General features: G+C 40.9%; 1 protein-coding gene across 4 annotated transcripts in view; it reads left to right on the top strand.

Annotated features, from left to right (window-relative positions):
* Positions 1–14,953, top strand: part of Smg6 (SMG6 nonsense mediated mRNA decay factor) — a 243,243-nt gene that overhangs the window by 11,205 nt on the left and 217,085 nt on the right. For 3 of the 4 annotated variants that reach the window (XM_052194232.1, XM_052194230.1, XM_052194231.1), the window contains exons 7-8: positions 6,329–6,439; positions 6,908–7,120. The exons of the other annotated variant lie outside the window; for it this stretch is intronic. In XM_052194232.1, coding sequence (XP_052050192.1) covers positions 6,329–6,439; positions 6,908–7,120 — 324 coding nt within the window. The remainder of the gene's footprint in view (positions 1–6,328; positions 6,440–6,907; positions 7,121–14,953) is intronic. 4 annotated transcript variants of the gene reach the window in all.

The following is a 14,953-nucleotide window of genomic DNA, read 5'->3' as shown; positions in this document are numbered from 1 at the left end:
TGAACTTGCCATATAGCTAAGGATGATACTAAATCTAGTCTTTTGCCTCTACTTCCCCAGCACTGTGATTATAGGCATGTGCTGTCACGCCCATTTTTATCTGGTACTACAGAGCTTTACACATGATAAATAAGCACCTACCAATTAAGCTGTATCCAGTCCCTATGATGGATGCCTAACAGCTTCTAAAATCATTGTCCATACAAGCAATATTTGAATTTTATTTACATTCTCTTGTTCATAATAGAGTTTTAAAAAGAAATTTTTGCTTATGGATTAAAATAGCTGATTAAATATTAACATTTACTGAAGCTCTTTAACCTATAGAATCATCTTTTAGGGAAAAAAAACTTGTTCTCATTCTTTTTTGTTTTCTGGTGATTTAAAAAAAATACTTTATTTGCCTTTGTATATATGTAGTGCATTTGTGATTTGTTTATAGAGAGTTAGTTCTCTTCCTCCATCTTGTTGAGAAAGGGTCTCTCTTGTTTCTGCAAGTCAACCCACAGGCTTCTGGGTACTTTAGATCATGTCTCCCATCTCACTGAAATCAGAGATGAATGCCACTCCATTGTGCTTTTTGTAAGTTTTAGGATCAAACACAGGTCCTCAGGCTTCTGTGGCCTGGGGTACAGAAGTGCCTTACCTACCGAGCCGTTCTGTCAGCCCATCTTTTGGTGTGGGCTCTTTTTTTGTTTGGTTTGGTTTTTTTGAGACAGGTTCTCATTCCAAGCCCAGGCTGGCCTGAAACTCACTATGTCTAGGCTGACCTTGCTTTGAGGCAGTTCTTCTGCTTCCCTGGTGCTTAAGATTTGGATGTGAGCCTCTGTGCCTAGCCTTTTTTTTCTTTTTCTTTTTTTTCTTTTTTTTTTTTTGAGACAGTGTTTCTCTATATAGCCCTGGCTGTCCTGGAACTCATTTTGTAGACCAGGCTGGCCTCGAACTCAGAGCTCTGCCTGCCTCTGCCTCTCAAGTGCTGGGATTAAAGGCTTGCACCACCACTGCCTTGCGCCTAGCTGTTTTTTTTTTTTTTTTTTTTTTTTTTTTTTTTGTCTGTTGGTTCCTCTTTTCAGCTAGTCCCCTTCTGTTTTCATAAATTATTTTTGTTTTGTTTTTGTGATGCATTGAGTTTGTTTATAAGAATATGGCTATCTTACAAATGTCTAATCTGAAAAAAAAATCCCATCAACTAGTAACTGCATATAAATCCTTGGGGAAGGCCTTGTAAATGGTAGGGCAGCGTTTTTCCATTGAACCTTTAAATACATTAGCACGTATGTGATCATTGGCCACTTACATTTTATTAGAGAAATAATTTGTTATCTGAAAATTGAGTTATCCGGTTGGAGATATGGCTCAGTGGTTAAGAGTATTTGCTGCTTTTCTACAAGACCAGGGTTCAATTCTCAGACCCACATAACAGCTCAGAGCCATCTGTAATTACAGTTCCAGAGAATCTGAAGCCCTCTTATGTCATCCATAGGTACCAGGCACATTCATGGTACACAGGTATATATGTAGGCAAAATACCCATATACATAAAACAATAAAAATTGAGTTACCTTTTTTCTTGGGTTGTATGAATTCTTCAGATATTCTAGGTACTAGACGGAATGAGAAGCAACTGAAGAGAAGAAGGGTTTATTTTGACACGTAGTTTGAGGGTATAGTGTAGAGAAGATATGGCATGAGCTGCTTACATCATACCCCAAGTCAGGGGACACATGGATGAGTGCTGGTACTTTGCTGGCTTGCTCCTTTTTATATTAGGTTTGAGGACACTTTTCCTGCTTCCACACAATGTTGCCACCCACATACAGGCTGGTTCTTACCTCGGTTAAACATGGCAGGACGTATCCTCGCAGTCGTAACCAGAGGTTATTCCAAGTCCCATCAAGCTAGATGGGACAGTCAAGACTAACCATTACCATGTGCTTTCAGGGCCTTGCAGGGTACTTTCTTAAAGAGCTAGAGTTCCGTTGTTAAAGACACTATACTATTTCCTTATGGTATTGTTAGTACTTTTTGTAGGCAGGGCAGCATTTGAGACAGGGCCTCATGTAGCCAGGTTGGCCTGGAACTTAGCATTTAACTGAGGATGATTTTGAATGTTTTATCCTTTTGTCGCCCTTCCCAGGTCTGAGATTACAGGGTCTTAACATAGGCTGAAAACTAACTGATGCATGGCTTTATTTCTAAATTGTCAGCTCTCTCCATTGCTCCACATCTGCTTTATGCTAACTCTTGTACCTGTTGTAGGTCTGATAAGAAGTATGAAAATGTTAGCCTTCTAGCTCTTCTCTTTCAAGATTATTTTCACTGTGTGGGGTCCCTTAGAGTTTTGAATGGGTTTTAGGACAGCTTTTTGAATTTGTATTTGATTTGTGTTTGTACTGTAGCAGTCATTGGAATTTTGGTTAAGTAATGAACTACTAGATTTCTTTGGGAAACTCTTATCTTCTAACAGCCTAACAAGATGCATCTTTGTTTACTTAGGTCTTTAAAATTGTTTAGCACTGTTTTTTAGTATTCTTTAGAATATAATTATTAGCCTTCCTTGGTTAAATTTATTCCTAAACAGATTATTTTTCTTGATACTGTTGATAAACCAGTATGTGCCTTTTCTTCCTTCTGGCTTACTTGCTGCTCCAGCAGCTTTGCCACATTTCCTCCGTGGGTTTTGCCATTCTGGTCAAATTGTTATTTTTCTTTCAGAGACGTGGGACCCATATTAGTGAGTGCTCCCTCTGAGTTTTTCCTTCTTTTGTCTTGCATACATTTTCATTGTCTCTTAATATTTTTCAACTTTTCTGTTTCCTCCAATCAATGATTCAGTGAACATTGTGTGTTGAGAACATGCTTGTGTGTAATGCTTTTTAGGGTGCTGTGAGTGATAACATAGATGATGTTTCTTAAAACAAGCTTCATTTATTGTCAGATACACAATTATTTTGTATTAAACTTAAAAAAATACGGCAAATTAAGATACATTTGTCAAGGGACAGGAGAGATGGTCTTGAGCGGTGGTTCTCAGCCTTCTTAATGCTGTGATCCTTTAATACAGTTCCCCAGGTTGTAGTGACCCCCAACCATAAAATTATTTTCATTATTACTTCATAACTACTTTTGTTACTGTTATGAATCACAAAATATCTGTTATGCAGGATATCTGATGTGCAACCCCTGTGAAAGGGTCCTTCAACCCCCAAAGGGGTAGTGACCCAAAGGTTGAGATCTACTGACTTAGAGGTTAAGACATTTCGCTGCTTTGTAGATTAGGATTGGTCCTCAGCAGCAGTCCCATCTGCTGGTTTATAACCTGTTGTTATTCAAGGTGCAGATCCTCTTCTGCCCTGTGCTGTTATTGTGTCCATACACATTATCCTTCTCCAACACACATGCATATACATAATTAAAAAGGAAGAAAATAAAGTAGATATGACACAATGATAGGGTGTTTTTTTTTTTTTGAAGTAAGATTTTTGTTTGTGCGGGGGGAGGGGTTGTCTTTTTTTTCCGGGGGGGGGGGGGGGTTGGATTTGGTGTTTTCGAGACAGGGATTCTCTGTATAGCCCTGGCTCTCCTGGAACTCACTCTGTAGACCAGGCTGGCCTTGAACTCAGAAATTCGCCTGCCTCTGCCTCCCAGAGTACTGGGATTACAGGTGTGCACCACCACCGCCCTGCTGTGCATTTGTTTTTGAGGCAGGGTTTCTCTGTGTAGCCTTGGCTATCTTGGAACCAGGTTCTCTAGACCAGGTTGGCTTTGACTCAGAGATCCAAATATGTCTGCCTCCCTAGTGCTGGGATTAAAGGTGTGTGCCACCATAGCTCTGTAAGATGATCTTAAGTAGCCCAAGCTAGTCATGAACTTTCTGTGTAGTCATGGATGATCCTGAACAATTCTGATTATCTCAAATTCTTGGCATCTGGGTTGCTGCTTTCAGCCACAATTGTAGATATTGATTTCAAGTTGTATTTCAGTTTTAGAAATACTTAAATGTAAAAAGTAGAGTTGATAAAATAGTTTGAAATGAAATGAATTGGTGTAAGTAGAGATTAGTTTGAATTGGGATGATACTAAAACTTTGTGAATGTAATTGTGCTTTAGATGTGCTGGCTATCTGTATGAATTATGGAATTTCATATTCATAGGAAACATGTGCGCAAATATTAGCATTTTGCAAATAAGGAGACCTCTCTTGGTAAACCATATTTAATAAATATGGGACCAAATTCAAACTCAGACATTTGACCTAAAAGCCTGGGCCAATAGCCATGCTAGATAAATATTAGATTAAAAACTTTGAATGAAGAGATGCTGAGAGAAAAAAAATTTTTTTAAATTACATCATATACCTTTTCACTGTTCCTCATTGTTTTGAGACATCAGTGGGGAACAGTGAATGTATATGGGGTAGGTGAGACTACGATGGTCTGCTAGTCTCCTTTGTGCTTTATTGTTGCCAGCCTGCCTGCTTGCATATCTTCCTTCCCTGTAGACATCCATCTGTCTTCTCCCTCTTTCCTCCTTTCCTTCCAAGTAGAACTGAATCCAGAAACTCTTTGTCCTGAGCTACCCTTTAAACCACTCCCACTGAAATGTGTATGGTCAGGTTATGATGCTAGGGCTAGCCTTGAACACCTGGGCTTAAGCAATCCTCCATTTCTGCATCTAGCATGACTGGGATATAGGTCCATGCCTCTATCCTTAGCTTCCTTTATCCTTTTTTTTTTTTTTGGTATGAACATAGATAGCTCTTGCCTGTCCTGGAATTTGTTGTATAGGTTAGGCTGGTCTCAATTCATAGCCATCTCCCTGCCTCTGCTGGGTTTGAAAGCATGTGCCACCCCCTTGGCAGCTTCCTTTATTCTCTTCCTTATAAAATAGTTACAAAGTATTAATATGATAAGTTTATTTTATAACCGTTCACAGAATATTCAGTATACCCAGACTGTAAACAACTGCCCTCATTAAATACAGCTAAGGTCAAGGCAAGTGATAATTATCACATCATAGGTAATTTCTAAATCTAAAGATACTCTTCAAGTATTCAAGGATACTAATATTCCTATATTAAAAGTGAACATGGGCCAGTAGAGTGGCTTCATAGATAACAGCTTACCTGCAAGCCTGACTACCTAAAGTCAATCCTTAGGACCAACATGGTGGAAGGATAGAACTGACTCCTGAAAATTGTCTCTGATTTCCACACATACGCTAAGGCATGTACTTACGGCTTAGGCATGTCCCCCACCCCAATAAAGACATAAATATAATAACAGTTTTTCAGGTTGGGCATGTTGGTTTATGCCTTTAATACCAGTACCTAAGGAAGCAGAGGGAGGCGGATCTCTGTGAATTCAAGGCCAGCCAGGGCTACATAGTTAGAACCTGTCTTAAAAAACAAAAGGAGGATATGAGATCTTAGGAAAATTGTTACCTAAAGTCTCAGTCAAATCTTTGATGTGCTAGTTTTTGAATCTGGGTCTGTCTAGCTCAGGATTGCATTATAGTGTACTGAGTAATGACAATAGCCAATGTGAAGAGAGTTGGACATTCTCTAAAAACAAAACATAATTGCTGTTTATATATTAAGGGATTTCTTTGTTCATTTTTCTTCCATATGAATATTTGGTTCTTAGAGTACCTCTGCATATAAGATAAAGAACCATACTGGTTATGAAAAAACTCCCTGATATGATCACCTTGGCTTTTTGAGTGGATTGCATTCTGGTTCTTACTGGAATTCCTTAAAGTTGGAGGTGCACGGCAGGACAGATAGCAGTGTTTCTTGTATCAGCTGGGTATTCCTTTGTCAGAAAGAAAGCTGAGCTTGGCCAGGTGGTATAAGTGGATATCCAGCTATTGGGGAGGGCTTAGGAGGGTCACAAGTTCAAGGCCTACGTGGATTATAGAAGTTCAAGTGGGTACCAGATTGGATAGTTTAGTGAGACCCTACCTCAAAGTAAACTTTTTTTTTTTTTTTTGGTTTTTTGGATTTGTTTTTTTCAAGACAGGGTTTCTCTGTATAGCCCTGGCCGTCCTGGAACTCACTCTGTAGACCAGGCTGGCCTTGAACTCAGAAATCCACCTGCCTCTGCCTCCCAGAGTGCTGGGATTACAGGCGTGCGCCACCACCACCAGGCCCAAAGTAAACTTTTTAAAAAGACTGGTGCTATCTAGTTCAGTGGTAGGGCATATGCATTATATGTACAAGTTCCTAAGTTCAGTCACCAGTACTTTTTTTATAAAAGGGAGAAAGAAAACCCAACCAGCCAACCAAAACAAAGCAAAATAGTTGACCAAGTATCTCTTCTTTCTACAGAGGAGGAAACTTGATGCAGTATATTACTATATGCGCAGTTTAGCAGCCAGCAACCCTATCCTGACTGCCAAGGAGAGTCTCATGAGTTTATTTGAAGAGACTAAACGAAAGGTAAGTAAGAGTGCATGTGGGCTCATCCTTCCTAGGAGAATGCATGTCCTCTGGGCTGAAGTGTGTGAAGAGGTAACAAAACACATTTTCACATAGACCCTCTGGGCTTCACTGATGGATTATCAGTTGGCCCCTGCAAAGATGGATATTGAAATCGATCTTCAGGAGGGCTTGCAGAGCCTTTAGAGTGTACCTGTTCCACAGCATCTAGTTCACAGAATTAATGAAATCTGTATGGCAGCAGAGATGATCTCTGGGTACTGGAGCAGAATCCTTAGATTTTTAGTCTTTAGACTGCAGACACAGATGATAGAGGGGTTTTTCTTTCTTTTCTTTTTTTCTTTGGTTTTTCGAGACAGGGTTTCTCTGTGTAGCCTAGGCTGTCTTGGAACTCACTCTGTAGACCAGGCTAGAGGGGTTTTTCATTGGTTGACTAGGAGAGTCTGAGCTTGTGTGTCTGTCGTATAGGCCGAACAGATGGAAAAGAAGCAGCATGAGGAATTGAATCTGAGTCCTGATCAGTGGCGTAAAGGAAAGAAGTCTACTTTCCGGCATGTTGGGGATGACACTACTCGCCTGGAGATCTGGATTCATCCATCACATTCTCGGTCCTCCCAGGGCACTGAGTCTGGGAAGGATTCTGAGCAGGAGAATGGTCTGGGCAGCCTGAGTCCCAGTGATGTAAGTTCTGATTATGATGCAGTGAGCCAGACTAGCAAGTCTGGCTGCCCCAGGTCATGTAGTTCTGTGCAAGCTGGGGCTGAGGAATAGACAGGTCCCAGCTTTCAGACATTTATCTATTTATTTAAAGAAAAAGGATCTTATTTTTGTATACCAGACTGGCTGGGAACTCTCTATGTAGTCCAGACTTGTTTCTAACTTGTGACATTCCTCCTATTTAGCTTAGGGATGAGCCACAATGCTTAGCACTCCCCATTTACTCTGGAGAGAACTACCTACTAACTCCATGTTCCCTTACTGCTTCCTTGAGTTTCACAGATCCCTTTATCTTTAGCATGTGCTTCCCTTACTCACCACTATGTGGCACTGTAGAATTTAGTAAATATAGAATTAGAAATTGTTTTACTGTTTTGTATTGAGAATCACCAATTTGTATGAGAATTTGTTGAGATTTTGTACTTTGCTGAGATAATGTACATAATCTTGGATGGCCTTCTATTTGGAGTATGAACTAAAGCATCATGGGTAGGTTGGTTAGTTTGTTTTGTGATTGACCATTATTTATTTACTTAGATTTATTTTTTTATGCATGAATGTTTTACTTTATGTATATGTACTACATGAAAGTCTGGTACCAGAGGAGGTCAGATGGGGTCAGATCCCTTGTCATCTGGAGTTAAAGAGGGTTTTGAGCCAATGTGTAGGTGCTGGGAATTGCAAGAATAGCCACTGCTTTTAACCACTGAGCCATCTTACCATCCCCAAGGCTTTTTGTGAGGTAATCTCTTATGGCTTAGAGTGTACCAGACTAATGATTCAGAAAATAGCATCTTCCCTTATTTTCAAGGTAGTATTCTAATAGAGTGAGCAGGTAGTTAGGCTTAAGTGGGCTGGACTTTGTTTAGGGATGTGTACCTGATTTTCTGTGAGCACAGTAGTCATTTGTCAGTTGAAGTGTGAAGAATGAATAGAAGTTAGCCAGAGAGGAAGGAAGTAGAATGGACTAGCCATCTCATATTCCTGAGCTTAGGGAGAAAGAATATGGAGAAAAATTGTTCAGTGAGAGGAATTCAAATTAGTTATAGAAGGATTTGAACCAATAAGTGGTTTCAGAGATGTAAAGATATGTGTCCAAAGAGCTTGATTAGATGAGGGGAGCTCAGATAGAAGAGAGTGTCAAGAGTGGTACCTAGGTTTCTGGTTTAGAAATTTGAGGGCGTGGTGCCAGGTGACTGCACCTATAAGCCTTGTACGTGGGCAGGAGGATTAAACACAAATACAAGGCTATACTGGGTTACCTAGTAAGTTCTAGACTAATGTTAGCTATAGTATGAGATCTTCTCAAACAACATTAACAGCAAAACCCTGCAGGACTATTCCCCTAAGCAAAACAAAACCAAGTAGACGGTGGTCAGTTTCATAAGGTGAACTATGATGGTAGACCAAGTTTTAGGACAATGGTAATGAGTTTAATTTTAGAGCTGTTGCATTTGTCATTGTGTGGGACATTGAAGTAAAGATACTCAGATGATAACAGGTGACTGAAATTGAGGAGAGTGGTTAGGATCAAGGAATGTTTCTTGTTTTGGGGCTGGAGATGGAACCCAAGGTTGTGTGCTTGCTAGGCAAATACTATCTATTATTAAACTATTCCTAGTCCTGAAAAGGACTAATTTTGAAGGCATCTTGCTAGATAATAATGACACCATGAGAGTTGAATCATTTGTTTCAAGTTAAGAGCAGATGGTTGGCATGATGACTGAGTGGGTAAAGGTGCCTAGAGCCAAATCTTGTAAGTTGAGTTTGATTCCGGGGACCCACATAGTGGGAGCAGAGACCTGACTCATTAGTTGTCTTCTGACCTCCCATATGTGCCATGGTGTACATTCATTCATTCGTTCATTTTCTTTTTTTATTGTTTTTGAGACAGCATCTCATACTGTAGCCCCCTGGCCTCTGATTCATGACAGTCTTTCTGCCTCTGACTTCTGGGTACCAAATTGCAGGTATGAGTTACTATGTCTAATTCTTTTGGCTTTGCTTTAAAATTTCCACTTGTCTTCCTGTTTCCTTCCTATTCTGTAGCTGTTTTGTCGGTGACTTGGAAAGTAGTAATTGATAATGAAACCACCCACTTGTGTGCCTTGGTGTACATGGGGGCTCCCTGTTAATGAGTGTTCTAGAAATTTGTTTTGATTCCTGCAGTTAGAATCCCTTACTGCTGCTTTGGCTACTTTGGATATTACAGCCCAAACTGAAAGCCCATTTAACTAACAGATATGTTGTCTTTTTGGGGAGGACTATACTGTTTAACTTTTTACTTTATTTATTATTGTGTCTTTATGCATCCATACATGTTATCTGGGGGCCCACATACCATGGCCCTCAAATGGCAGTCAGGGCAAATTCGTGGACTCAGTTCTGTCTTCCCACCCACCCTTAGATGGGTTCCAGGGATTAAAACCAGCTAGTCAGGCTTGCACAGCAAGGGCCTTTACTCGCTGGGCCACCCCAACAGCCCTCAAGTATTTTTAAAATGAAAGCAAAAGACAGTTTGAAAAAAGATTTTGTGGCTTTCTTTGATGTTAGCCTCACAATTGGGGAACATATCTTATACAGCTGTAACTAATCTTTTGTAGAAATATCTTTTTAGTAGTTGTAGTGGCTGGGCATAGAGCTTAGTGGTAGAGCACTTACGTATATACACAGTTACCTGCTTGAGGCTCAGTTCTACCCCTGAAAATGAGGAGGAGGAGTTATGCAACTCTGGTTTTATAATGTATGTCTCAGTGAATACATTTTCAGCAAGTAAGCTGTCACTGACTCTATTACTTTATTGGATTTTTGTGTGTATTTGTGTGTGGTGTATGTATGTGTATATGTCTGTCTGTGCTTGAGTGTATCCAGCAGCCTGAGGAGGTGTCTTTCTAGCATGCTCTTCCCTATTCCATTGAGGCAGGGTTTCTTGCTGAATGTGGAGCTCATATTATTCATCGAGGCTCCAGGGAGCTTCCTGTCTCTGCTTCTCTCAGTGCAAGGGTTATAGGCATGTTTGGGATCACACCTGACTTTCACCTGGATTGCATGCTTACACAGCAAGTATCTTTAGCCACTAGATCCTCTGTCTTGCCCATTTAGAGTGTACATATGTCTGTACAATGGTGCATGTGCAGTCAGAAGAGAAACTGTGGCGGTAAGTTCTTTTCACCATGTGGTGCCTGGGACTGAATTTGTCAGGCTTGGTAGCAAGCATTTTTACCCAGTGAACCATCTCATTTGCCCTAATTTTATTTAGTTTTCATGTGTGTGCACTCATGCTGTGGTTAGCTTGTTGGGGTCATAGGTCAACTTCGAAGAGTTGGTCCTCAACTTCTGCTTTGTTGAGGCAGTCTCTCTCACTCTTTTTTTGCCAATGCATAGTATGCTCCAGACTAACTTTTTCAAGATTCCAGCATTTCTTCTGCCTTTGTATCCTACAGCATCATATTAATGCTGGGATTGCAGATGTTCACCACCACTTAGGCTTAAATATTCTACAGTTTTTATTTGTATAATAAATAAATTGTATGTGTCACATCAGAGACCAACCTACATGAGTTAGTTCTCTTTTTCCACTATGTAGGTTACAGGAATTTAATTCTTGTTGTCAGACTTGGCAGCAAGCAGTTTTACCCTCTGAACCATCTTGCTAGTCTTGAATTTCTGATCCTCCTGTCTCTGCATCTCAAGTGCTAGTCCAGGCTACAGATGTGAGCCACCACATCCATTGTTTCAGTTGCTTGGATTATGCTTGGAGCATTGTACAATATAAGCAAGCATTTTGCCAGCTGAGCAGAGAGTGTCATAGCGTAGGCTGACCTCAACCTCCTTATGCAGATGAGGGTGGTCGTCAACTCCTGTACATCCTGAGCTGCTGACATTATAGTCATACACCACCACATCCAGCCATTAATAATTATATTATTAGGGTGTGTGGGTGTGTATACAGGTGTTTCTAGGATTGAACCTTGTGCATGCTAGACAAATATTTTACTACTGAGCTACATCCCAAGGCCCAATTATTTTAATTATTCCAATACATGAATATATTCCAGAGTAAAAATTTCAAATAATTGCATGAATACATAGAATATGTGACAGTTGTATAGCTATTTTGCTTATATATTATTATCCTCAGTAAACAATTTTTAAAATTCTTTATTTTTTTTAATTGACTTATTTATTTTATTTACATGAGTACACTGTTGCTGTTTTCAGACATACCAAAAGAGGGCATCCCATTGCAGATGGTTGTGAGCCACCAAGTGGTTTCTGGGAATTGAACTCAGGACCTCTGCAAGTGCTCAGCAGTGCTCTGAACTGCCGAGCCATCTCTCCAGCCCCAAATTCTTTAATTTTTAAAACAATTTACATCCTTTTTTTTTTTGATTTTTTTTTTTTTTCCTGAGACAGGGTTTCTCTGTATAGCCCTGGCTGTCCTGGAACTCACTCTGTAGACCAGGCTGGCCTCGAACTCAGAAATCTGTCTGCCTCTGACTCCCAAGTGCTGGGATTACAGGTGTGCGTTACCACTGCCCGGCTAACAATTTACATCCTTGCGTTACCACTGCCCGGCTAACAATTTACATCCTTGAGCCTTGAACTTTCCCTTTAGACCTGTGCTTTTGAGGAAAAAGTCTGCAGTTTTGAAGCTGTTCTGTCCACTATGGAAACCATGTGGCTGCTCCTGCCTCAGTCAGCTTCTCTGTTTTGTTTGTTTATTTCTTATAGAAGGTTTCTGAAACTTTAGCTTGCTCTTTCTGCTCATAGTGTTACATAGCTTCACAATTAGTTATTTAGGATAGAGATAGTGGAATGACTAAAGCTGATTTGTGACCTTAGAAACACTGATCATGGGGAAGACAGAAACCTAAATTCTGTCAGGTACTGTGCAGTGCTATTTCTCTCAGAGATGGGCCACATATACAATGATGGTCCATCAGTCATACCCCTTCCCTAATGTCTGTCTTCTGGGTATCTACCTAGTGAGGTTGTGTCTTAGTTTGTGTAAGACTCTGTAATGTTCATACAGTGATGAAGTTTGCCTAACAGTGCTTTTTTAAGAATATATGCTCATGTTAAATAGTCTGGACGGTGTATAGTGGAGTGTGGCAAGTTTTTTTTAACAAGGGTAAGCCTGAGAGGCTGCATGGGAGTGCCCGTCATGTCCTTAATATAAGCACACTTAGGGCAGTTAAAGTGCAATGTTGGGGCATTTCTGTACTGTATCGAGAGCTTAAAGCATGGAGACTGAGGGCGCTGCGGTACTTACCATGTGACTGGAGATGAGACGTAAGACGAGCTCTTGTCAGCTAGCTAGCTAGCTTTCACCTCTTTCCTGTCCCACAGCGAGTCTGACACTGGACCCCTGACTTCTCTGCCTTCTCACAGGTGCCATGTCTTCTACACTGTCTCATGCTTGGGCCTCCCTTCTAGTCCTTTTCAGAATTTCTTAGTTTTATTATTATTATTAATTGTTATTTTATTTTTATGTATTTTGGGTCTCTCTATGTAGCCCTGGCTGTTCTGGAACTCACTATGTAGACCAAGGTAGAACTCACAGAACTCTTCCTTCCTTTGCTTTCTGAGTGCTGGGATTAAAGGCATGTACCACCATGCACATCTTACTCTTTTTAAGATGTGCCCCTCGATGAGCTCCCAAAAAATGCTTGAAACTTTTTTTACACACTTTTGGTGATTTGAGTTTCTCCTTGAAAGTCTTTGTGTGCATGTACATGTGGAAGCTAGAGGTTGACCCTGGGTGTCTGCGGTTACTCTCTACTCTATTTTTTCTGACAGAACCTTTCACTGGACCTGGAACTCACCTAATCAGCTAGTCTAGCTGGCTATCGAATCACAGGGCTCTTCCTGTCTCCTCTTTCCTGGTACTAGGATTATAAGCATGTGTCACTGTGCCCAGCTTTGAAGTGGGCTTTGGGGATCCAGGCCCAGGTCTTTATGCTTGCGTGGCAGGCATTTTACCTACTGAGCCATCTCCATACTTTGTCTTTAGAATCAAGACCCAAACTTTTCACTAGTATCTTCTCAGGATACCATTTCTTTGCCACAGTATAATTCTTACTAGTTTTTGTCAGTCTTAGCTCCATTCTTGTTTATCTGTGATGTCTCAGCCTAGAGTTCTCCCCATCCCAAGGAATACTTTTCTAACCCTGGAGATTAGCTATTTCTCATTGGGGGTGTATGATGTGTGTATGCAGGTGTGGGGCCAGAGGTCAGTGTCAGGTGCCTTTCCTTTGTTTCCTTACGTCCCTAGCCCTGTGTGGAGTTGTGTATGTGCATGCTCTGCCCTTCTGGGTGGTAGGATCTGAACTCAGGTCCTCATGGTTGCACAGTAAGCACTTAACCTGCTGAGTCCTTTTCCCCAGACTCCTAATCCTCATTTGTATCCATACTTTTCTAACTAGTGAAGTAGGTGACACATGCCTTTAATTCTAACATGTAGGAGGCAGAGAGAAGAGAATCTTTGTAAGTTTGAGGCTGGCCTGGTCTACATAGTTCCAGGATAGCCTGAGTTATCTAGTTAGACACTGTCTCAAAAAGCCATTAAAATTAAAAATGGTAGTAGATGTAGTGTTTGTGTGCTGTTTACTATTTCTGAGATCTACCCCTTGCTGGACTGAAGACTGAGAGTACTTAGTCTGCTTCGTCTGCAATGCATGTACTTAAAGGCTGAAGAGAGTCTTAGCGGGATGTGTTCATCGGAGGGGAGGGTGAAGACAAGGAGGGGAGGGTGAAGACAAGGAGGGGGAGGGTGAAGACAAGGAGGGGGAGGGTGAAGACAAGGATGTGTGCATCGGAGGGGAGGGTGAAGACAAGGATGTGTGCATCGGAGGGGAGGGTGAAGACAAGGCAGCATGGGTCACGTCGTTTCAGTATTGAGGGTTGGAAATCAAGTGCTAGCTGGGCGGTGGTGGCGCACGTCTGTAATCCCAGCACTTGGGAGACAGAGGCAGGCGGATTTCTGAGTTTGAGGCCAGCCTGGTCTACAGAGTGAGTTCTAGGACAGCCAGGGCTACACAGAGAAACCCTGTCTCGAAAAACCAAAAAAAAAAAAAAAAAAAAAAAAAGAAAGAAAGAAAGAAAAGAAAAAAGAAAAAAGAAAAAAAAAGGAAATCAAGTGCTGAGGGGATCTGGGGAGACATAATCAGATCCATGTAATAATCAAAGTGACTGTCCAATGGAACAAACATTTATTTTTCAAAAAAATACCCATTTATTCATTAATAATACTAATAATCTCATTAAGTGTTTAATGAAAGTTTTTATTAAAAAAAAAAAAGCATGTAGCTGATCAGTGATGTATGCCTTTAATCTCTGTGAATTTGAGGCCAGCCTTACCTAAATTAGTCAGAGCTAATTTAGTGTCACAAGGTGTTGTTTTTTGTTTAAATCTCATGAAGGAGAATGTAATGGAAAACAAAGAGAGACAGAGAGAGAGAAGGAAATTGAGCTGGGCTGTGGTGGCACATACCTTTAGTCCCAGGACTCTTGAGTTCAACGCCAGCCTGGTCTACATAGTGAGTTCCAGGACAACAGGGCTACACAGAGAAATCCTGTCTGGAAAACAAAACAAGACTTTAGTAGAAATACTTTAATAGCTCTTTCAGATAGCTGTGGAGTCTCTTCTTTGATCCTATATTAAGACTTTTAAAGTGGAGGGTTTCAAGGCTAAAGAGATGGCTCACTGGGTGGTGGTGGGCGGCGGGCTGCGCACGACCTTAATCCCAGCTCTTGGGAGGCAGAAGCAGGTGGATTTCTGAGTTCGAGGCCAGT

This window comes from Apodemus sylvaticus, chromosome 10 (assembly GCF_947179515.1).
Source record: "Apodemus sylvaticus chromosome 10, mApoSyl1.1, whole genome shotgun sequence".
NCBI lineage: Eukaryota > Metazoa > Chordata > Mammalia > Rodentia > Muridae > Apodemus > Apodemus sylvaticus.
This window is presented reverse-complemented; position numbering and strand designations above follow the sequence as displayed.